We start from the raw sequence: 26,551 nt of genomic DNA, 5'->3' as shown, positions 1-26,551 counted from the left end.
ATATGCAATATAAAATAAAAAGCTAAGTAAAGCCAATAATTATACATTTCTGGGAATGTATGTACCTAAAAATAATATTACAGACATTTTTTTTTAATTAAAAAGACATTGTTTTGAGTAAAGAAATTTTTTAACATATATGAAGTTAACTAGAAGAATATCTGTGCAAACAAAATTCCCTGAACAGTTTTGTGCAAAATGAATTCCCTGAACAATTTTGCACCACTTTCATACCTCCTTACAAAGATTGAAATCAAGATATAATGATAATCTTATGCCTAGAATATTCATTCTAATTTGGATGAAAATTCATCATGATTTGTATTTTAGACAATGTCTATTATTTAAGGCTAATATTTAAGGAGGTCTTAAGAATAAATTAAAATTCAAGAAATCTTGCTTTGGTGTCAAATTTAGATCAAATTCAATGCAAATCTGATATATTTGAATTTTCAAATTGAAAGTTGTGCCAATATTATGCATCCCCCTCCCCCAACGCAACAAAGAAACTGATATTTGGGGGATGTTTATTAATTGACGTCTCATATATTTTGTTAAAATTTCATAAAAATATTTGAAAAAAAAAAAAATGTGAATTTCACTAGCATTTCACTCCTTTTTACCACCTTTGAATAAAACTAAATTAAGAAAATCTGAAGGGAAAGATTTAATAAGACAATAAGTAAATATACAATGTGGGCTATATTTAGTTTTATGCAAAGGGAGTAAAAAGAAGGTAAAAGCCTTCATGAAAATTCAGATAACACCAAATTTTTGTGAAATTCTAGGTTTTAGACATCCATTAAACAATATTTCCAAAATTTCAGTTTATTAGGGGTATTTTAAAGGGGTTTTTTATGGAATAATATGTCCACAATCTCCCATTTGAAAATTCAAATATTTCAAATTTGTACTGAATTTCATCCATAGCCACTAAGCAAAATTGTCCGAATTTCGATTTTTTCTTGAGATGCCTTAAGCATTAGCATTCAATTTTAGACATTTTCTAGGATCAAAACCATGTAATGGATTTGATCAAAATTAATGTTTAGTATTAGTACATCTTGATTTTAATCTTTCATAAAAGTGATGCAAAACTGTTTGTGGAATTTGTTTTGCTCATCCTGGGACGGGTATTCTGGTAGTCTTAATATATATAAAAAAAAAAAAAAAAAAAGTGAACATTCTATTTTTTGTATGTTCAAGCTTCATCTTTAAACTACAGAGTGCATTAGTGTAATTCTTTATGTGAAGAATTCTTTTGTGTTGGACATAGAATATATATTTCATAATTACAATACTAGTACTACATGTTTATTGTCACCTGTTCCCAGAGTTTCAGGGTTGGATGTTTGAGTCGTCAACTTGGTTAAATGGCTTCTCTCCACTTGATTCAATTCATTGCGTTAACCTATGATGTTTCAGGTCCTACTTGCTGTTATTCCACCTCTTCCTAGGTCAACCTCTTGAACAAGCTTCAAGGAGATCAAAGTAAAGATTCTTCTAAGCCACTTGTCGACTGTCATGTGTTGAATGTGGCCAAACCAGTATTCCAGTATAGGGTCTCAGCTTACTGAATTGAGGTTGAGCCTGGATCTCAGCTCATTGAGAGGGATTCTATCAACAAGCTTTGGGGAGCATATCCACTGTATCATTGCATGATCACTGCAAGTCAGTCTGGTAATGTTGTCAACTGTAACAGGTCAAGTCACGAGAATGCTTCTGACACAGGTGTTGTAAGCATAGATAAGTTTTATTAAAAATATGTAATGTAAGTTATACGTTTAGAAAGAATACATAGAGTAAGATCAATACCTGTTGGATGGTAGGTGTGTGTGTGTATTTTTTTTTTTTTTGTTGTTTTCGTGAAAATCAATATTATTATGTTAAAATATTTCAAAGAATCTAAAGACACGATCTGGGGTAACTAGAGGCAGTTATCGATTATATCCATTAAATAACTGAAGTATATTAGTATGTAAAGAAATGAAATTCACTTTTTTTTAACAGATTTTTATCAGAACTAACATTAAACAAAAAAAAATATCTCAGTAAAGAATGTATTTGAAAAAACATTTAAATTATTTTTATTGTTATTTTTAAGATTTAAAATAAATCTCTTGATTTTTTAAAAGCATTTGTCATTTTACAACTGTCTGTACGTAATGCAGCATCAACAAATTATTTTTTTCTTTTTTTTTTTAAAGAAAACACTATTGTGCTAACAGTTTCTTTCTTTACTTAGTTGATCTCATATTAGAAATGTTATTTTTAACTTTTTTTTTTTTTTTCAATAAAAAAATTGTAAACATGACGATATTTGAAATTGTTTCTAACCAGTAACATATCTTCACACGGATGATGTCAGCTAGATACTGCTAGTATTAAACAATGGAAGAAGATCTCAAATGGGAAAGTTCTGAAAAGAGTTAACCTGGGCAGTAGGCATGCATTTTCTCATTTAACAGACTTGTGATGGGATAGATATGTGATGCAGGTGAAAAAAAAAAAACAAACAAAACAAACAGACCTCAAAAATAAAAACAAAAAAATTTCTCAGTAGGCAAGCAAATACTGAAAACGTGGCAGATACAAAGATAAAATTAAAACGAGATCTCAACGGCTTTCAGATTCAGAGAGTTAGATGCTACTTACCACCTATCAAAAAATCGAAATACAGGGTGCCCCAAAAGAAGCTGAGGGATTTTAAATTCGATTAACTTCATCAATATTTAAGTTATGCTTACCAATTTTCATATGTAGGTAGATGAGCCTTTTTTTGAGATATACTAAGATATCATAGTCTACTTATGCTAATTTTATTTACACAACTTAATCTAGGGTATGTTTTTCACAAGGTCTAATTTTAGTTATGAAAAATGATGTTACTCAAATGTCCACCATTTTTATTTTCACACTCTTGTGCTCTCTGCAGGGCATTGTCCAGCACATCACTTAATGTTTCAGGGCTTATGGCCCTAGTTTCCTCCTCTATATTATTTTTAAGGGCATTTATTGTGGCTGGTTTGTTTGCGTATACTCACTCTTTGAGGTAACCCCAAAGGAAGAAATCTGCACATGTGAGATCTGGTGAGTGGGGTGGCCAATTTATCTCACAGCCACGAGAAATTATTCAGTTGCCGAATATGTCCTGGAGCAGATTTAATGTTTCTCATGCCATATGTGCCGTTGCACCGTCCTGCTAGAACCACATTGGTGGTTTGTTTTGTACCCAAGGTCGAACAAAATCTTCAACCATCTGGCGGTACTGAGCTCCTGTCAATGTTACATTCTCTCCTTCATTTTCGAAAAATGAAGGTCCGATTACTTCATCCGCCATTACTCCACACCATACTGTACATTTTTGAGGGTGTAATTGCCGTTGTGCTGTTGCGTGGGGATTTTCTGATCCCCAAATTCTGCAATTTTGCTTATTTACTAACCCATTCAGATGAAAATGGGCCTCATTGGACATAATGAGGTTTTTGAGAAAGTTTGGATCCCCATTGGCCAAATCTTGGAATTGCATGGCGTATTCCAGCCTTTTCTTCTGGATTGTTTGGCTGAAACTCTTGCACCAATTGAATTTTATATAGAAATTTGCCCTCTTCATGAAGCATTCTGTGAAGAGATGATCGAGAGACCCCAATTTGACTTGATCTCCTTCTTACTGATGTGGATGGATCCTCGGCCACACTCTCTGCTAATCTCTGATGATTCTCATCACTTCTTGCTGTACAGGGTCTACCAGATTTAGGGAGGTCACATACAGACCCTTGCTCATGAAATCGAGCAACCATAGCTTTTATTGCATTGGGAGTTGTATTGAAGTTTCGTTGAAATTCTCTTTGAGTTTCTGATATTGACTCATTCAATCGAAAATACGATTCTACAATAAATATCCGCTCCTCTGTAGTGTAACAACTCATAATGACCTTGGAAGGGTTATTTTAGTGAAAAAATAAAATAAAAATATAAAAAATTAAGAAAGTTATGAATTTTTTTTTTTTTAACCATCAGCTTCTTTTGGGACACTCTGTACCTGAAAATTGATGGCTTTGTTGTTTAGTTTTATGACATATCAACCCGTTTCAAGTTATTTATGCCAAATTAAGTAATTTTGGAAAAAGTTTTCAGGCGTCAAGTTCTTTATATAGTGGAACCCTGGGATACGGCATTAAAAATTAGTAACAAAATACAATACAGTATATAACATACATGTATATAATCAAATAACATTATAAATAACACCATAAGGTTGGGCAAATACTGTAACCAGGGGCCAGAAAACATTGTATTCCACATCATAACCTGAAAAAAAAAAAAAGAAAAAAAAAAAAGTATCCTAGGGCCACCATATCCAGAGGTTCTACTGTATATTCAAATATTTATTCATGATGGTTTGGTTGTTTTGTTTTATGATATATCCACATTTTTCATGTTATTTAACACTGAATTCAATAATTTTGGAAAAATTCTTCAAGTTATATCTTCAAATATTTATTCATGGTGTTTGGTTTGGCTGTTTTGTAGAGGAAAATTGTCGTTCTTGTTTTTGCAAAACATGATTGAGTTTTGTAAAAGGAAGAGAATAAAAAAAAAAAACAATAAGATCAACATTTGGCGCATTGTAGGTCAGGAAGCCAGTATCTTTAGACAGGCTGATCAGGTTGTACCAATAAAGATCAGATTCAACTGACTAAATAAAAGGCTGCACACATAATGAGCTTAATGTTTTCCTTGATGCACAGAGAATTGAAATGTAAGCATGGCGTTCTATACTACAATCCACTTCATGGCACAACTGAGAAGCACAACTGGAAGCTTATTGACAAATGTTTGAGTTTTAGAGCATTTTTAATGGAATTAAGGCAGCTATATTTGAAAATACATAGAATAACAGTTTGAGATAGAGCTAAGGATAAGATGTATTGAAGCATAAATAACCATGCTTATTTATCTCCCTTCCACTGTGAGATGTGACACAAGGTGGGAAAGTAGAGATAGCATTAACCTTTAAAAAAAAAAAAAAAAAAAAAAAAAAAGAAGGGGCCTGGGCAACCCCATCGTCATTGGGGTGGCTTAGGTGATTAGCAATAAACTAACCCATTTTCAGAACACAAAAAGGTAAAGCCTGGGAGAATGGACCTTATAGAACTGCACAGAACCATATCCCAGACTAACAGAGCAGGACGAGAAGTAACCACAATGACCCACGCCTGTTGGACTGATTATTAAGAATGAACACTTGACCAGTACATATAGGGATCAAATCTTTTACCAGATATCTTAATTACCTCCCTTTGTTTTGTTTAATACTTATCAGTTTCCACAACAAAAATACATACTTTTATCTATTTTTCAACATATCTTCAGGGTTAGAATGTTATTTTATGTATTTTTTAAATATAGTTGATTTATTTGTATTATTTAAGCTACTGTTTCATCTGGAGTGTTATTTGCACCACATTTTTTGCCAATGTCGCCTCCGACCTTTTTTTTAGGTCTATCTTGTCGAACTTGGAGATCTGCATGAAACTTTGAAAGGAACTCTTTATTTAATACATAGGAGTAGCATGCTCTCATTCCTTCAGCCATGATCGGGTAGAAGTCTTAAGTAATTCACAATTGTTACCAACTGGATTTTACTTAGTACTTTATCTGCTATGCTAGTTCATGTGAGCAATCCAATTTATTGATCCTCATCTAAAAAATTCAGCAACTTGACTTAATTTTCTTAATAGATCTCTGAAAATCACACATTTCTCATTAGGTCTCCAATTATATGCTTTACAGCTGCACTCTGAAATGGATTGAAGTATAGAATGACAATTAAAAACAAACTAAAGGAATAAGCTATAAAAAATAAATAAGTCTTAACATATAAAGTTATCTTGTAAGATTTTAAAAATTGAACCTAAATAGCATTTAAGCTGACATATCAAACTTTGATTCTGAATAGCCAATTTTCATACGTTATTGTTGTACAATGTTATTGGCAATAAAATAAACTTCACTACAGATTATTTAAAAATGATGTAATTTTGTAGCTGGTAATATGGAAAACATCTTTCATTTAGTTTTATGGCATATTAGCCCTTTTCCCCAAATCAAAACCATTGATATTTTTAATTGAAGCATATAGAAAGAGTTGTCTCCCTTCTTACAACTAAAATTTTATTTAGTTTATTTTTTAAAATTATTTAGTCCTGATAGTATGGAAAACATTTTTAATAAAAAAAAAACGTTGAGAGGAATACCTTTTTTTTTTTTTTTTTTTTTTTATTGTAGAATATAAAAATGGTTGTCTCCCTTGTAATTAAAATTTTATTTCGTTTTCTGTTTCATGTGCAAATAAAAATTAAAAACTAAAATGATCTCACTGCATTCCTGGGCAGCGTCACGTAGTTATAGCAAATAAATGAAGTGATACTATTAAATAAAAGTAAAAACAACAAAGTCTATAAGTTAATGACTGAATGGAAACAATGAACGTGTGGGTGTGCTGCATTGGTGCTTATTGTACTTACAGAGATTAATGGAAGAAACAGAATCTGCCAATACAAAGAGCAAGAAAACAAACACACAATACAAATTGGTAGTTATACTACTACAATAACATTCAATATGGAAGAATTTAATCATTTTTTTTTTTCTTTTAATAAAAAATTATTCCAACAAATTATCAAATTTTAATTTTACTACTTTTTTTAAAAGAAAAATGTATTCTTGTATTATTTAATTATTGGATCTTTAAGTGAAGTGGACTTTCAGGAAATGTAATCAATGCACCAATGATGCAGCAACTCAAGGCGATATTGGACTGGTGCTAAGCCACCGTATCCTCTTCTGTATGCAAAAACTTGTCTATCTACAACCACTATAAATGATTTTCTTTTCTTCCTCTTTATACCTAAAACTAAACTTCAATGAGCAAAGTTTATTTTATCATGGGTCTGCTGGTTAGTTGAGGACAATATGGTCACTTTCAAGTCCAATGTAAGCAAATTTTTGTTAAGTCCTCTTAAATAATCAAATTTTAATCAGTTTCAACCAGTGTTACCAATCCTCAAGGTGCTGTCTTACTGTCCACTTGACACCCATTAACCCTTATCCATAAGTGACCTTTGAATTATCATAAATAGTGACCCATTAGTACATTAAAGAATTCTGTCCCCACTCATCCCTATGTGGGAACTGAAGTTAGCTTATCTTAATTTTTGCCAAATTCATTGAATTGAATTTGTATTCATGGTTTTCATTTTATGAAATAATTTTATCCATTTATTTATTTGTGGACTATTATCCTCATCTTCTAGTTCTTGTTTCACGACGTTTCGGCCAATTATTCCTCTGGCCTTCGTCAGGTTGTTAACTTAGTAATTACTACCTTCCATAGTTGTCGTTTCACCATGTTTTGGCCAACTAATTCTCTGGCATGCTTTGGGTATGATTGAAACCACTATCTTCAGACAATGCTCACCTGGAACCATAGAGATTCAATGTCTCTATGCACTGCGCCACAGGCCCAAAGGGCAATCAGCTATAGAAAGTATCCTGTACCTCTATAAGACCACCATTCGCCCATGTATGGAGTATTGTTGTCACATTTGGGCTGGTGCATCTGCTACTAGTCTCTCGCTCCTAGACAAGGTCCAAAAAAGAGTCGCCAATCTGATAGGCCCTGAACTGGCATCTAAGCTTCAGCTTCTGTCCTATCGACGAAACGTTGCATCCCTCTGCTTGTTCTACAAGTATTTTAATGGTGAATGCTCTGACGAACTGCAGACACTTGTGCCCCCACGACGTAGACACCCTCGACAAACCCGACAGGCAGCTAAATCCCACCCCCACACAGTAGAGATCCCTAGATGTAAAAGATCTTTCTACTCCAGTAGTTTCTTCCCCAGAACCGCTAGACTCTGGAATTCCATTCCAGGTTCCTGCTTCCCTAACTGTAGTGACATGCAGAAGTTCAACGTGAACCGACATCTTGCTGCCCAAATCCCTACATAGTGCCCCAGTAGTTGCTGCCCCTGATAGTAGCCCCCTACACCAAAGTGGTAATGCGCCTTGTTTGGAGTGAAAATGTAATAAAAAAAAAATAAATAAAAAAAACATTACTGAGGATACAGTAAAGAGACTCAGCATTCCTATCCAGTCATGAGGAATAGTTGGCCGAAAACGTTGTGAAGCAATAACTAGAAAATGAGGATAATTGTCCACAAATAAATAAATAAATGTATAAATTGCTCATCTCAAAAGGATTCCAATAATAAAAATAATACAGTTTTATATTATATAATTGGTGTAACATTAAATTGTTTTTATGCGGAAGTGGATATTTCAATAAAAGTATATCAATTGAACTCATTCAATAGAATCTCTCTCAAGTTTTGATATAAATAACATATTGATGAAATGAGATCAAAGGAAAGCTTGCTCATTCATTTCTTTAAGGTAAATAATTTATTTTAAAGAAAAGAAATAATATTGCTTTTGGGCTTTCTTAAATTTCAAACGCTATCTCAAAAGTGTTAATATTATTACATTAACCAGGTTAATATTATTACACTAACCAGGTTATGTAAGCATGTGTGGCACAAGAAAAGACGAGCATCACCAGACCACCTGTAATCAATACCCTGATGGACTTCCAGATTTGAAATTTATTTGGATTCAAAAAAATAAAAAAATGCTTGAAAAGAGCATTATATGATTGAAAGCTGGCTCATTCATTTTTTTAAGATAAATAATTTAATCTGAAGAAAAAAAAAAAAAAAACAATTTTGGCTTTCTTAAATTTCTAATACCTCAAATTTCAAACGATATCTTAGAAGTGCCAATATTATTTCATTTAATTAAGATCCGTTTGACAGACAAAATGTAAAAAATAAAAAGTTGGGCAAATACATATGACAAATTCTATCACGTTTAAAAGTTTTATTTAATTTGTTTAGATCTTCAGATTGCTATCAACTAAGCACCATCTTTTCAAACAAAATATTGTTCAAAATCTATTGCTTAATTTCTAGAAATTCACAGAGCAGTTTCATGTAAGTTTAATATTAATCGACCCCCCCTTTTCTCCTCTTAAACATTCTGAAAAGGTATTTGTAAATGTAATTATTTTTGTTAAACTTCAGTCAAAAAATAAATAAAGATGAAGTAGAGAAACCATTTTACTTGCATAGAAGGCTGATTCTCCCTGTTAAAAATTGAATACATATTTTTTTTCTTTCATAATCTGAGGATGTGCCTAAATACTGTGCAATACTCAAAAAGGGCACAGGACATCTGTGGACATTTTTATATGCACAATGGAATGCAAAATTCATTTCTGGCCTTCTTTTTGTCAAATTAAATACATTTTTTTTGAAAATTGAGAACATTGCAGAGAATCTTAGTAATAGGAGTGATGAATATGGTGGAGATCCCATCACAATGAAGAAACGTCTTAAAGGAAAATTGAACCCTGGCATGTTGCCAGACTATGCCTGAAATATAAAATAGAATTACACTCAACACAAGACGGTTAAGAGGACAAATATTGTTTAAACCGACAATTCTGTGTTTTTCATTGATAACCAATAATAAAATATGATTTATAGTACATGAAAATGATGCCTAATTTAAAGAAATAAAGGTCAGATTTAGAATCAGAATATTTTTCTTATACTGAAACAGGTCTTTTGTGGAATGTATTTTTTTAAACCTGAAATTTGTTGCACAATGTAATTAAAAAGAAAATTCAATGATGATAGAGTTCATATATATTTGCCCAAAATCAATTTAATAATCAATCAAATTGCAAATTTTAAAATAAAGAATTTAATGGTGCTATTGGAACTAATCTTGAGCAGAGCAATTTTATTACAATTAATCTTCATTTTGTCTCCTCTTACAGATGTTTAATCAACTTTTACCCAATATTTTTAATTCTTTTTGAATGCTCATTTGTATGAAATATTTTAAATTCATAGCCAATATTATTTTTGATCCCTATTTATTGTATGATATGCTCCGAAATAAAAATATTTAAAGAAATTATTTTTCAATACAGTCTACTAACCTAACCTTAATGGGCAGCCACTCAGATTTTTTTTTTCTTCTTTTTTTTACACAATCACATAAAAAAAGTAGAATTTTATTTTGGAGGAGGGGAGATTCAGAGGGTGTTATTCTGCAAATGTAAGAAAAAAAAAAAAAAAACTCTTTCTCATTACAGTCTTTCTCATTAAAGAAAATAAAGACACACCACTGTAATGGACAATATGAACAACCCAAAACAATAATAAAAAAACAACCTAAATTGCTCTATTCAAGAAAGTTCCAAGGTACCAAATTAAATTGTACATGTGAAAAGTTAAAAAAAATAAAATCATTAATAAAAACTTTACCTTTTCTTTCGATTTTGGAAAAATATCCTTTTTGGGAAATCTAAATGTTGGTTTTGGCTTTTTAATTTTGGATGGACTCCTATAAAAAAAAAAAATATAAAAAATGACATATACGTGCACATAAAAATAAAAAATGACATACGTGCACGTAAAAATAAAAAATGACATGCGTGCACGTAAAAATAAAAAATGACATGCGTGCACATAAAATAAAAAATGACATATACGTGCACATAAAAATAAAAAATGACATATACGTGCACATAAAAATAAAAAATGACATATACGTGAACATAAAAATAAAAAATGACATACGTGAACATAAAAATAAAAAATGACATATACGTGCACATAAAAATAAAAAATGACATACGTGCACATAAAAATAAAAAATGACATATACGTGCACATAAAAATAAAAAATGACATATATGTGCACATAAACTTGACTGTACCGATATGCAGAAGCTCAAATGTAATGTAAACCACATGTTATTAATCTTTCTGAGGCATCGTCCCAATCAATCGCCCCTTACGTTCAAGTGGCAATATGCCTTGCTAGGATTGAAGGTGAGTAAAAAAAAAATGATGATGCATTGAAGGAAAAACCTGACCATTGAGGATTGAAGACATGCATTGCATGGAGAGAAATATGGAGAGAAATATGAAAATGATACGGTAGATGTGTGACCGGCTTAAATCTGATAAGGTAAGTCCCACACCGTTTACCATGCTCCGTCGTTGCAATGTTGTATCCCTATGTTTGTTTTACAGATGCTCTGATGAACTTATTGCATTTGTACCCACTCAATGTAAATACCCCCTTACCCTAACCCCCTGATTAACTCAAGTAACAGCAAAATCTCACCTCTTCATTGTAAATGTTCCCAGCTGCTGAAAAGCTTTCTACTCTAATAGATTCTTTCCTCAGGCCACCTATCTTTTAAATTCTATTTTTGCTACCTTGACTGTACCAAAATGCAGAAATTTAAATGTAATGTGAATAAACATCTTGCTGCACTTAGGATACCCCTTAATAAATATTGCCCCTAATCTCAGTAGCTCCTTATATCTCATATTTATGGCCATAGATTGGCAGCTAATTACCTCAAGTGTCGTTCTAGTATAGTTCCAGTAATATCTCTCTCTCTCATACATACATATATATATATATATATATATATATATATATATATAAAGGGCTCCTTCAGTCTTTAACAGACTATGGATACCCATGAAGGGGTGCCTGCACATGAAATTGTTTTTGTGGCAGGATGCGTGCAATTTCCAACCACACATCTCCTGAGTCGACATTGTTAAATACTAGTGGCAAGTAGAGAGCACATACAGTGCCTAGAATTTCCAAATGGTCACCCATCTGGTACTAACCAGACTCAACGTTGCTTAACTTAGGCGATCTGATGAGAACCGGTGTGTCAACGCGATTATGCCATATATATATATAACTACTTAATTTACTCACATAAAATTAATATACAAAAGTATAGATTTATGCGTAAACTTTAAGTATTTACTTCAAAAGTGCTCAATACGTAGGTAGAGCTAGTTAGTAATTTATAAAATATATATGGCGATTAAGCTCCACTGAATATTCGGCGTTTCATCCACTCTAGGACTCCTCATGCTTAATCGCCGTATATATTTTATAAATTACTATATATATATATATATATATATATATATATATATATATATATATATATATATATATATATATATTCCAGGTAAAGGTATCCAAAAGTAAAAACCATTGAATTTAATAATGCTGTTGATAGTGCTCAATAAAATGACCAGAATATTATTTTTATTAAATTTAGGTAAATAAAATTTACCATTTAAAGTTTTGAATTTTTTTTAGATGAGGGCTGATTGTTTATATCACTTATATTGATCGGACTATTGTTCTCATCTTGAGTGTTATTTGTGCAACGTTCTGGTCAGTTTGACTTTCTACCATCCTCAGGCATATTGGTTGTTTTTTTTAAACAACAACTGACATACCTGCCGACGGTCGAAGACTAAACCGATCAAAACGTTACTCAAATAACACTAAAGATGAGAACAATAGTTCAACCAATACAAGTAATATAAAAAAAAAATTACCATTTGTTGCTACAATAAATTTACTGTTTCAATCTAAAAAGATTTCATCAGAGGTCTCAGTCACCAGACGAAATCTTTTTAGATTGAAACAGTAAATTTATTGTAGAATTTTGTTTTACCTAAATTAAATAAATATATTTTGATGTTATACGTAGAACCCATCTGTGTCTCATGAATTTTATGTATGCTGCTGATTGTAGAAGAGTGGGCTTAGTTGTTGTAGGAGTCACAATCACCTATGTCTCGCAGTGGCTGAATATGTATCGATTACATGTAACAGTCTACATATTAAAACCAGAAAAATAAAACAACTCTCTCACTATAGATTTATGAGTATATTACTTCTTTTTAAATCTTCCGTCAGAAAATAATCAACCACGATTTTATGCGTACCCATACAAATTACTGATAGGATAATTGCAATATTTTTTCCCTAATTTAAAAGAATGGAATATGAAGAGATTTATCTTACTTGACGTCATCCATGTTCACGAGTTGTTCCTCTTCACTATCCTCTTCTTCAAACATCATGTAGCCTTTGTCTTTCTTCTCTTTACGACTTTCTTTCTTCTTCTTTTCGGTATCCTTTTTCTTCACTTGCTTTTCATGTTCTTCATCTCCAACTAAAATGACAATTTTTGAAGAAAATTACAAACAGGAAAAATTATTCTCTTTTTTCTTTTTAAGGTGGGAGAGTACATAAATTGTATATTTACTAACATTACATCATTAAAAACACACAAAAACGTGCTGATTAATAAATGGTTCTAAATGAGTCTTCTGAAGGTATTTTGTTTTTTTTTATGAAAATCACATCACCCCAGACAAGGTATGAAGTCATTTGATGTAAGAAAAAAAGAAAATAAAAATACTTTAAAATCAAACATTAGCCAATGATAAGTGTTAGATGGATAGATTTCAACCCAGAAAACAGCAATTCTTCATTCTTTGTCTGATACACCGCTCATGGAATGTGAGGACTAAAGGACAAAATAAAGGAAACAAAAGTTACGAAGCTGCTGAAAGTAAACCCAAGGTTCATTTTCCACTTTCCTGAAGGTTCAATCCTTATTGCAGACAATAACTAATAATAACATAAAATTAATGCAGTTGTACAAACGTTTTTTTTTTTTTTATAAAGAGGTTACAACATATCAAGGCCCAGAGGCCACTCAAGGGTAAAGGTTAATGTAATAATCCAACTATACCAAATTTCCATCACAAACAATTACTACGATACTGTCCTAATAACATTAGGACAGTATCGTAGTATTGTTTGTGGTGGAAATTTTGGTATAGTTGGATTATTTATGGGACGGTTCAATAAAAACTTGTTTACGTCGGACGGACTTGGAAGACAATTTTGTAGTCAGCTGGAAAGCAGACCAGCTAAACAGAGTTCCACAGGTGGGCAATTCTAGGAAAGAAGCTTTGTTAATGAAATTCATGTTTGGGTTTAGGCACTGACAAAAAGTGGGGAAATTTATTGATAGTGATTTTGGTTAGAGATGAGTGTTTTTTGTGAAAGATTGGTGAAGGGGAGACCATTGGAGCTCAGTCGAACGTTTCAGAAATATTAATGTTCTAGTTATATTTGCACACAGACCAACAATGTAAAAACTTGTTGATAATCAAGCCACTGGGCAAATTTTCAGAGTTGTTATAAAAATTATAAACCAAAATATTTAGTAAGAAATACAAACATAAAAGATAAATATCTTGGAAATAATTACAAATATAGTAAAATTAGTAACACCATTCCTCTACGGGGCAAGACTAAGCGAAAATATAAAAGCAGTAAATTGTAATGACATTAGAACTCTCACAGCTTATATCCATTCTGCCACTTAAGCATCGTATTGTAATAAGACATTAAAATTGATTACATGTATTCCGATAAAGTTCATTAATGTTCAGTAAATTCTGAATAGAATTTGAATCAAAATAAATATAAATTAGTATTATAGGCACTTATGCATGACAGGCGCCATAACCATTATTTTGATTTTCACCAAGGGCGATAACTCCTATATGTTTAATATAACATTTTTTGAATTACAGTAAAATTGTCACTGTAAGAAAATATGTTTTTTCTTTTGGTGACTTTATGCTAAAATGTTCGGAAAAAAAATAAAATCCAATTTTAGTTTAATTTCAAAAAATGTTTTAAAAAACAATCATTGAAAAAAAAAAAAAAATTATTCAAAATCTACTTTAATACAACAAATGCTTTTAAAATTATATTTTGATATATTTTTATACAATAAATGTTTTGGTTTTATTCAATTATTTGTGTTATTCATTTGCTGTGTTCTTTGACCGAAAAGTGCCGCCTGACTTAAGGGAGAGCAAAATCAAAATAATGACCATGACCCCTGTCATGTTTAACAATCATTTTAAATGACAGTCTTCCAGAGGTTGAAGGTTCAAATCCTTATTGCCGGCAATAACTAAGGATAGCAAAAAAAATTAACACTTTTATGTGGTCATGGCTGATGGCATGAGAACAATCTATCCTTGTGGATTAAATCTATATAAATAAAAGTAGATGTATGTATGTGCATGTAAATATTTAACTGATAAACTCTTACAACTGGTTACATAACACTGAAATGAATAGAAAATAGTAATCATATATCACAGACGGTTTATAAAAAAAATCTTTGTTTGGATGAATAACGCGTACTGACATATAAGTTGAAATGCAAAATGTTCATTTCAACTTGTTGAAATATTTTTACTTTTTTTTGTGCATGCCTAAATTCGATTTATTTCTTCAATTCGTTTAAATATTAAATCTTTCTTACCCATCTCACAATAGCTATATAGGATAGGAGACATGGTTGGAGCGCTAAATATTTTGGTTTCGATTCAAGCTGATGGTGCCTAAGTCATTTTTTAAAAACTTTTGAAATTAGTACTATATATTAGGTACAATATAATATTCAATAGTGAATTGACTCTGTAATAATACAAAATCTCCATGAATTAACATATGTGTAAGCGTATTTAATGACCTTTCAAGCCTCCTCCTCCACCACCACCACTAGTATTAAATTCAAGGTTCAGTTGCAAATTCTCTGTAGGTTCCAAGGTTGTGTACGGCATAATCATGTTGTCACACCGGTTCCCGTCAGATCACCAAAGTTAAGCAATGTTGAGCCTGGTTAGTACTTGATGGGTGACCACTTGGGAATTCTATGCGCTGTATCTGCTTTCCACTTATCTCAGCATTTGTTTCCAGTCATTCTGAACCTCCACTTATCACTGGTATTCAACAATTCCGACTCAAGAGGGGTGTGGTTGGAGATTGCGCAACTCTTGCCACAAAATTTTCACGTATAGGCACCCTTACCATGCGTATCCATAGTCTGTCAAGACTGAAGGAAGCCTACTAGGTTCCAAAGTTCAAAAAGATGTAGCTGGAGGTTAAAGGCTACAACAACAAAGCAGACAGAATAATCCAAATAATGCATAAATTTATTAGTAAGAAAAACTCCACAGTAAAATTAAAAACTTGTAACTAGTTTATAATCAAACGTGGTTGAATGTTGTTTGCTGCAAGAACGTTCATTCTGGCCACATTGAGCAAACTTCTTCCCTGGCTTGCACTAGATCTTAGATCATGTTGGCTCATATATGCGAGTCCTGAACAAGGTCATATAATATGGTAAAGCAATAGTAATTCCATTATTAAAGGTCAACTACTTGTGAAACAGAGCCAAGTCAAGTCCTCGTTTGATGATTGTTATCCAGGTTCTCAGCTTCCTACGGATATGCTTGCAGCAATCAGGCAGAGATTACGCCACAAATTAATTCTCCTTCTAGATGATAAGCTACATGCACGAATCATTGAAGACGATGCAGCAACAAGACGGATGACAAAAGATGACAAAAGGCTTCAAGTTAAGGTGTTGACGGAGAAAAGCAGTTGAAACACTACTAGCTGACAATGCTTATTGCAACCGAGGTAATCTTTATCAAACATTGTCAACTTCCACTGATCTCATTGGCCACGTCTCACGGACATGATATACAGTAGGCTCAACCAGATGACAGATTGATAGACACAGATTTTGTTTGATAATGTGATCCTCTGACACCCTAAAATTAACACTTGAATATATATTAGTGGTCTGACAAGGTCGCAGGTAAGACAATCAAGCAAAAAAACTCTAAGCAACATTCACCCCAAAGCAGCAAAACTAAAGCTGGCTTGCCAGGACACTATGTAGGCAAATTTGGGCATATTTTATTGGTTTGAAAATATAGGTTCTTTTTTAGCAATTGTCATAAAATTTTAACCTTAAAATAGTATTATAATCTTCAAAAAGCCTGCAGATTTTCATGTAGTTTCGTCCCATAGAACCAAAGATATGAACATTTCAATATTCAATTTGGCTACAAGTATATGTATATAATATGAATAAAGAAGGAACCCAAAAAAATAAAAACAAAGGAAAGAATAGAAAATAAGGAAGAATAAAAAATAAATTAATATATATAAAATATATTTAAAAAATAAAACAAAAAATAAAAACTTGTCAATAGGGAGTCGCCAACAATAAAGAAAGGACAATAAAAACAACCTAGCATATAGGTAGTAGCATGAAATTACTTTAAATCAAAATAAGTAGCTGCCAGACTAATAGAATTCTAACACCTACCAACTGTCAATGGCTTAACTTATGAAACGGTACTTCCCTCTATCTCCCCTACTCTGAAAACTAACAAACTAAAAACAAATAAAAAATTAAAAAATGAGAGATAAATAAAAATAACACTTGTCAAAAGAAAATTAAAGTCACTACCAATAAAGGATATACAACCATAAAAACAATCTAAGGATATGGGAAATTTTAAATCAAGGGCAATAAATAACCGCCAAGCTAAAAGAATCACTTAACACCTCCCTACTAATGACGACTTAAACATGGGGGGAACAGTATCCCCCCAAAAAACCCCTACTGCTCACATTCACAAAGCATACACCACAATTTTCCCCCAGAATGTAGATGCATCCAAATATCTTATAAAAACTAATGTGGTCTTGACACCTTGGTCTGTTGAAGTGTTGCCCCAGAATTGGGACTCCACTGAAACATATTTGCACATATGTAACCAATAATGTATGTACAATAAACAGACTCTCTCTCTCTCATATATATATATATATATATATATATATAGAGAGAGAGAGAGAGAAAGAGAGAGAGAGAGAGAGAGAGAGATAGACCACCTTTTTTGGCAATTTTATAAGTTCCAAATTTCAGCGACTATTTAACAAATGAAGGCTTGTTGGAAAGGTAATGACTTGCATTGTGTAGTGGACTATGTGACATTTGCCCTTAAGGTCACACATTAAGGGGATCATCCATCATCCAGAGCCTATTTTTGGCACTTTTATTTTTACAGCCATAAAATGTTTCAATCATAGTCATTTGTTTTCCTAGTTTTGCATATGAATTACAAAATATCTTATATTCCCCCCCCTCAAACCTCTGACTTTTATGGAGAGGAGACAAACTTTCTGCTATGGTTTCCAATGATCTGAAATGACAGTAAGGGAAGACTCGATTCCAAATATTTTTCATATGTTATATCTCCCCTGGTTTTCATACTTAAAGTAAATTTCACAATGTATAAGATTTCAAAAGGGGAGATATAACATATTAGAAATATTTGGAATCAAGTATCTCTTTGCTGCTATTTCAGATCATTTGAAACCATAGCAGCAAGTTTCAGTCTCCCCTACATCAAGGCCAGAGGTTTAGATGAAATATATACATGATGAGAATAAAGGAAATAATATTCCGACGAGATGGAGATAACTCTCTCTCATATTATATACAATAGAATAAGATAAAGCGTGAAGATACATAGGAATTTCATTACATAATCAATAAGGGTTACAGAAAGAGGAATAAAGAAGAAACCTCTTTAGTCCATGGCATTTCGAAGCTAAATGCTTCTCGTCAGAAAAGAGAAAAAGCCGACATTCTACAAAAGTAAAGGTAAAAAGACAACACCGACTTTGAAAGCATTCAGATTAGAAATGAAAAAATTTTTTAGATTAGAATTTGTGAAAAACATTTTTATAGCGAGGAGCGCTATGATGGGGATAAATTGATAGAAGTGATAGAAAAAAAAAATGCTAAAAGAATATACAAAACTATATAAGAAAATGAAATACTAAAAAAAAATTCTAAAAATTAATAAAAACTTTCAAAAACTTCAAAATATTTTTCAAAAATTCAAAAAACTTTACAATAAAATTCTGATAAAAAAAACTTTAAATTATAAAATATAAAAATAAAGATAAAAAGAAATTAAGTACAAAGAAATAAGAGATAAAAATGTTGTTCACGCGAGAACAACTCCCTTCAACCACCTCTGCCTGTAGATTTCATCCTCTGCAGACTTACTACCTGATTATGAAGTGAATGACATGTAGTGATGAAATGGCACTATCTGAGTGGGGATGGAAGGTAGAAGAGGACAAATTTGTTCTAGTGATGACATGAACTGATTCAGATGATTCATTGCAACTGTTTGGAAGGATGCAATAACTCTAAGATGCATCTGCAGAAGGCACGGACTAAAATGTACAAGTGCATGTTGACATTGCCAAGATGGCAACTGTGACAATATGAAAAATGCTCCAGTCATAGATGATGAGGATGAGGAGGAAGTGTAAACAACTTTGAAAAAAGATTATAACTTATATGAATTGGGGTGGGGTAGGGGTAACCATAGACATGGTATAAGAGGTGATTCAACATCACTGGCAACCATTTCATATGAAGGACTGACCCTGAAAACATGGGTAAAAATGTCAGATTTATTGATTTATCATGAAAACTGACCGAGTTAATGTTTTAAAACGTAATGGAAAATGACTTTTAAGTCGAAAATACTTTCTCATACGCATGTCCAACTTTTAGCATGATGTAGAGTAGACCCAACCTCACATAAAACCAAGAAAAAAATATGTTGCAAATTTTTGTGATTAGAGTACTTTGGCATTACGTTAACTAGCATACGAGAATAGGTTAAAACTCCTAAAAATTCATATTAGAATTGGTCACAAGGATGCATGGCACTGCATAATGCAACAAATAATATTGCTAAGTAATAATTAGTTTTACGTGTGAGCCTTCTGGAGATTGAAGGATCAATTCTCAGTACGGGTCATCAACATTATCATATTTAGTATTAAGTATTAATCTCCATTTTACATGTTAGCATGTGTCGGATGACTTTAACAAACTGACTTCTGAACTAACTTATCTCTGGCCAAGTATTTATTTATCCTTCTTTCTCATGTACATTTTTATCACTTCCTTCCTTGTTTCCCCTGTGAACTGGATCTGCTACCCTAATTGTTTTACATCTACTGACCAATCAGCTCTCATCCATTCTTTCAATGTAGCAATACCACTGAAATCTCCTCTTCTGAACACATCTCCATATACTGTCCAGAATTAATATTCCTGTAAGCTTAGTAGAACTAAGCCAGCCTTTTAAAACTCACATTACATATCCATTGTATAATTCTCATAGTATTTCTTTCCATGCAACGCATGTCTTAAACCATCACAGGCCAGGTTTCACTTCCATACATCATCACACAATAGACCGTTCCCTTGGTTGACATTGATAATACTCTGCTGGTTAGTAAAGGCAAAAGTTCCTTGAACTTTCTCCATCCACTCCTAACTCTTGCAATCACACTAGCACCTGCTCCTCCTGTGTGCCAATAGCATCACCAACATAACAAAACTTTGACAACCTCAATGGCTTCAAATATACTTTGTCAACATCTGAGCTCTCAAATAATTCAACAGCACTTAATTGTGTACGCAAGGCTTCCAAATATTACAAAAGATTAAATAGCACCAGAGTCTTTCTACCAGTTTGTACCCTTTAATCCTCCTCATGATTTGGCCAACATTGGCCATTCCTGGGTTTCAGTTGGTCCCTTAGAACCTCCTTGCAGAAAAGTTGCTGCTCTGATTAGGACGACAGATATCAAATGGTCTACTTTAATCAAATTACCATTCTCTCCATATTGTCAAAGATTAAGAGGGTAATTATCCAGTATTGAGCATCAGAAGTCGTACCACTGAGGAGCAGAGGTCACTTTCAAACATGAAAAATAAATAACAATTTGATGGATGTTGTTTCTCGTATTTTTTTTTTTTAATAATTATTCTGAATAATACTTACAATGTTGTGTTCGTGTAACAAAAAGAAGAAAAAAAAAACACTTTTGTTCTGATGCTACACTTCACCTTTTATGTCCTCAGTCAGTGGAGGAAAAATCCTTCATGATGGAGACAATTTTTATTTTTGTTCCTATCCAGAATGCCTCTTTTCAGGGAGCTGGATTTTCCCTACATTAAAAACCAACTTTGTGTCTAACTCTGCCTTTGTGGGAAGGCAAGTGAATAAGAACACTTCTAAATGCACTTTCTAATTGTTTTTGGATTGGCTCTAATATCAAGTCTGGATGATTTTAGTTTAGTGTTGTCAACCTTTAAACCTGGGGTCTGTCTCTTAACGATCTGGAGTCAGATGACAAGCAAAAGGAAGTCTGTTGGCTATAATATGCAGTTGATTAAATTGTGCTCACTCAGTGGGAAGAGGTTCTTTTTTTTTTTTTTTTTTTTTTTACACAGTGATCACCACTTATCAAGGCCCGGAAGCCACTCAGGGATAAGGGTTATTGCAAGTACATTACGTTAGTGAGGAGATTTGCTGATATGTTTACTTAAGGGGGCGGTTCATTAGGAATTTGTTAACATTGGACTTGAAGACAACCAAGTTGTAGTCCGGTGGGAAGCAGGCAGACGGAACAGAGTTCCACAGGCGTGCAGTTCTAAGAAAGAAGCTTTGTTCATGGAATCTGCGTTTTGATTTAGGCACAGATATAGAGTGGGGGAAATTTTTCACAGTGGATTCAGCTAGACGGGTGTTTTTCGTGAAAGATTGGTGAGGGGGGACCAGAGATTGGAGTTCAGACAAGCATCTGCCATGGAAATCCTCTCTTGCTGTATCAAATTATTACATCATCAGTTTCTCTCTCTCACTCTTATCTCAGGAGAGGTAGGTTCTCCTCTCCTCTCTTCCAGACCCACCGACATGCTCTTTCTCCAAAATTCTGGGAAAAATGTCAATCATTGTTGTCTACTCATCTTAGTTAACGCACACTGGTTACAAAGCCAGTTAGTCTGTTTAAACCTAAACATAGATTCCATGATTAAAGCTTCTTTCTTAGAACTGCACGCCTGTGCAATTGTCTTCCGTTTTCCTGCTTTCCAGCTGTCTATAATATGGTTGTCTTCAAGTCCAACGTGAACAAATTTCTGATGAGCCGTTCCATTTAAGTTAACAAATTTACCGAACTTCCATTACTATCGATTACTATATTGTCCTTTTGACTACTCTACACTCTTTAACCCTTATCCTTGAGTGGCCTATCGGCCTTTATAAGTGGTGACGTTTATGTAAAAAAAAAATCCCTATTTACATGATGAGAGAAACAATTCTCTTTTCACCAGATTTTTTTTAATCAAATTGCAAGTTTCCCTCTTTTTCAGAAAACTCAAGTTTGACATCAACGCTTTCTGATCCAATAATATTGTCACAAATTGAGCAGGAGAACTTTCCTCTTTTGAGGAGCTTCCTAACACTACAACTTCTAATCATCACTTTGGTCTTGGTAACATTCACTCTCAAACCTTTGCTTTCCAAATCATTCCTCAGTCTTTAAATTAATAAGTAATTCCTTCGATTGTTTCACAGGCAAGTATTAAAATCATCAGCATACAGCATCTTTTTTTTTTTTTTGTCATAGAAGTCACCACTTATCAAGACCCGGAGGCCACTTGAGCATAAGGGTTATAGAGTGTACAGTAGTCAATTGGATAATATTGTAGTAGTTGTTAGTAATGGAAATTTGGTAAATTGTATTATTTAAGGAGGCGTTTCATCAAGAATTTGTTTATGTTGGACTGTCAGCTGGAAAGTAGGCAAACGGCAGAGAGTTCCACAGGCGTGCAGTTCTAAGAAGCTTTGTTCATGGAATCTACATTTTAATTTAGGCACAGATAAAGAGTACGGAAAATTATTGACAGTGGTTTCAGCTAGACGGGTGGTTTTCATGAAAGATTGGCAAGGGGGGGGCAGAGATTGGAGCTCAGACTGGATATAACGATAAAACAAAGACAGGCTTGCAAAGTCTCTTCTGTGGGAAAGAGGTTGCAGGGAAGAGAAAAGGGCATCCCCCACTAAGCTACAAAGTCTATTTTGAACTCTGTCAAGGCAGGATAATCTGCTTCTAAAAGTACCTACCCAGATGTGGCAACAGTACTCCATCCTTGGACGTACTTGGATTTTATATAGATAGAGAATTGCATCAGCAGTGAAATATCTACTGGAGCGGTAAAAGGATCCCACCATTTTTCCAGCGACTTTGGCAACAGATTGGATGTACGCGTTCCATTTCAGATTAGGAGTAAAGGTCAAGCCCAGAAGCTTGTCAAAACATGGAGCCTCCCCAAGACAAGCGCCATCTATTTCAATTGATAAGATTTCTCCCTGGCCATGGCTGAGAGAAAAAGAACAAATGAAATAATGTTTCATGATAAATTCCAAACAGATTTCTGATTCCAAGAAGACACATTTGAGAAGGTTGAAGGTTACATCGTCTGAAACATTGAAAACAACAGTAGTCTGATAACAGTAATCTGAATAATCCAAATTATCAATCCACATCTTAAAAATTTAGAAACATAAATGAAGCTATACTTATATATAAAAGGCACTTTGTTTGTGTATTTATTCCCTATGGACCCCAAAACGGCTGAACCATTTTTTTTTTTGTTTTTTAAATTTCATACAAATGTACTTTATGTGTTTGGGAGTATACTTAGATTTTGTATCGGAATGCCTCTGATAAATATCAAAAATTGATAATCGAAAAATCCAATTAAAGAAGAAACAGTCTGATTTTGACCAAAATTAACACTTTTATACATCACAGGTGCATTTTAAAAGTTTTATCACCACACAAGCAGAAGGGTCCAGTGGATAAAACAAACAGTAAGTTCTTTGATAAGACAGGGGCGCATTCAAAATGAATATTCCTGTTTAGAGCACAATTGAACCATGATACTTGACTCTTGCATTTTAAACTTTAATTCAAACAAATAATTTTATAAAATCAACAGTACGTTCTTTATAACATATAAATATGGACTACAGTGTATTGCGAACCAAGTCACTATGAGGAAGCATGTAAGCTCCTTGAGCCCCGTTTAGAGCGGGCAATCAATCAATTTGATTGACAAGTAGGCAATTTTATCATTTTTGATGACAATAAAAGTATTGGAAGGGTGGAACATATGTTGATCCTCATTCAATCCCGTGTGACGTCGGGTTCCCCTACTAGTCTATACTAATAAGAGAGATGCAAATTTTGTCTGTGTGTCCTTTAAGTACTTTTAAATTACCTACAAACATGAAATTTGGTATCGTTACAAATTGCCATAAGAGGGAGGAGGTCGTATTTATATTTTCATTCAAGTAGTTGTTATTGGTTTAATGTCTGTTTTACACGTCAGTATGTGTTGGGCAGATTTTAGAAAATGATTTCCAAACTAACTTATCTCTACCCAGGTCTATTTATCCTTCTTTCTCTCAAATCCATCCTTATTACTTCCTCCCATGCGTTCCTTGATCTTTTCCTTCCAATTGGTTTCTCTTGTGAGTTTGCATTGTTTTATTTTTTTATAGTTGTAAGCCAGTGTTTACATCCTCGTCGATCGCCAAGACGACAAGGCTAGAATAAAAGATAAATGAGAAGAATACCACAGCAAACAGTGTTGGCAGGGTCAGTGACTGTAGATAGGGATGGCATGGTTTTACACATCCACAAAAAGATGACCTTCAAAAATAAGTTTTACCATATTTAATCCTTTCCTTTAATTTTATTAACCAGTTTTATACTCTAAATAAACACGAAAGATTTTACTATCAAAACGGATTTCCGTCATTTAAATCAATAATATAACATATTTTTAAATATAGCGAATACCAAAAATCCAAACACAGCTATTTGGCTGCCTACTTTGTATAACTACTTTTTTACCAGTTTATAATGAATTAACATATGGTGTTATTCACTTGTAATTTTATTGAAGTGTTTTTCCTATATATGTGCAATACCTTGATCGATATTAACATTAATTAAAGTGATTTAATTTTTAAAAAAAATGGATAAATTAAGAAAATCTCTTGTAAAGATAATATACCCATTAATTTTCAAGGCAGGTAGTTTAAATGAAACTAATATATCTTAGTTTTGATTTAAATAGTTGCCATCCACTTCTAAATTGTAAAAAAAAAAAAAAAAATTAAGGCCAAATGCACCGTTGCTCAGGCAAATTGATTTCTTGTTGCTTTTCATTAGTCATATTCAAAAGATAAATTTATACAAATAAATGCAAAAATGTTTGTTTCGTTACGTTCCTGAATTTTTGAGATGAGGATTGGTTATTTGTATTATTTTCGATTAATCAGACTACTGTTCTCACTATACTGTTAAACGTCATTTTCATAACTTGCCGAATTTGGGAAACTTAGGAATTTGGACAGAATTTTGAACAGAACCCTTTATTTACTTCACGGGAGTAACAGGTTCTTGTTCTGTCAGCCATAACTAGATAAAGGTCCTAAGTAATTCACAACTGTATTTTTCGATTGCCCACACTGAGAATTGAACCTTGAGAAGAATATCCCCCTTTTTTTCTTTTTTTTTTCTTACAATTGATTTTTCAAAGTACTCTAATCACTGCACCACGGGTCCTTGTGATGGGAACCGTAGTCCAAATCCAAAGAATACAACAAATTTATGAATGAAATGTTTATTATTTAAAATTATTGTTTTATGCAGCAAGCTAACAAAAGCATGATACACCGGTTCCCCAAAGTTAAGGATCATTGAGCTGGGTCAGTACTAAAATGGGTGCATTTGAGAATACCAGGAGCTGTATGAGTTCTCCACTTGTGCCTGCATTGTTTACAGTCATCCTGGACTACTACTTGCGACTGAAATGAAATAGTGCTGTCTCAAGAGAGAAGTGGTTAGAGATTGTTGTTGGAGATGCCCCTCCATGGGATTAATGAACTATCTCATGACATCACTTCTGCTAACGAGTACCGGTGCCCAGAGTGAGAGATTGGTACGCTGTCAAGGAGGTCGTGGGCAAACGCCCAACAGTTGAGGAATGGTATTGCTCAACCCGCCTTGCCTGTAATATATGTGAATACATGTTTGTTTCTAAAAGTCCTATGTTCCTTTCGTTTTATTACATTTAACACCATAACAACTGGCGACATACGGATTCGACTTTCACACAGATTAACTCCACAAAAACGGAAAAATCTGATATTAATTTGACTTCAAAAGAACTTCGGATTTACAAGTTAAGAATTTGGCTGGCAATTACTTTCTAAAAACAAAATTCTAAAACAAAAAAATAGAAATGAACGCAAGGCAAAGCTCTCCACTCAATTGTAAGCAATCTTTTGTCTATATATAAATTGAAAAGAACTGTACCAAACGCATTTTTGTTAATGCCGTAACAACTAATTTGGTTTGGTTGCTTATTGAAAGAAGAAGAAAAAAAGAGAAAAATGTTGACCCAAATTCACCGCAGAACAATTTTAATTGTAACTTGTCTACTGTTTATTCTTATGTAAATTTGGACATTTTTCAAATGAAAAGAAGTTTTTTTTTGCCTTTGCTTTTTACTGCTAACTTTATGCAAATTTTTAACGGGAGAGAAATATTTTTTTTTCCCCTTTTGGTTTACTTGGACTAAAGGAAATACTTTTTCATTGAGTGGAATTTTCTGAAATATTCTATTTTTAACTGTCGGCTCTAAAGTGAAAAACTTTTTTTCTTCCTTGTGGGGACACACACACATAAAAAAAAACAACAAAAATCTAGCCATTTTGGT

The 26,551-nt window shown here is 33.0% G+C and overlaps 1 protein-coding gene across 3 annotated transcripts in view; it reads right to left on the bottom strand.

The window, feature by feature from the left end:
• LOC145277891 (uncharacterized) overlaps positions 1 to 26,551 on the bottom strand; it is a 116,054-nt gene that overhangs the window by 43,660 nt on the left and 45,843 nt on the right. For 2 of the 3 annotated variants that reach the window (XM_080129883.1, XM_080129884.1), the window contains 2 exons: positions 12,997 to 13,147; positions 10,401 to 10,479 (listed from right to left, as the gene is read on the bottom strand). In XM_080129883.1, coding sequence (XP_079986009.1) covers positions 10,401 to 10,479; positions 12,997 to 13,147 — 230 coding nt within the window. Of the gene's footprint in view, positions 1 to 6,530; positions 6,551 to 10,400; positions 10,480 to 12,996; positions 13,148 to 26,551 lie in introns of those variants that run through there. The other variant, XM_080129886.1, reaches the window with a different exon arrangement.

Source organism: Euprymna scolopes, chromosome 6, assembly GCF_053919585.1.
Source record: "Euprymna scolopes isolate OS-2025 chromosome 6, ASM5391958v1, whole genome shotgun sequence".
NCBI lineage: Eukaryota > Metazoa > Mollusca > Cephalopoda > Sepiida > Sepiolidae > Euprymna > Euprymna scolopes.
Note: the sequence above shows the minus strand (reverse complement) of the source record. Positions and strands in the feature narration are given on the sequence as shown.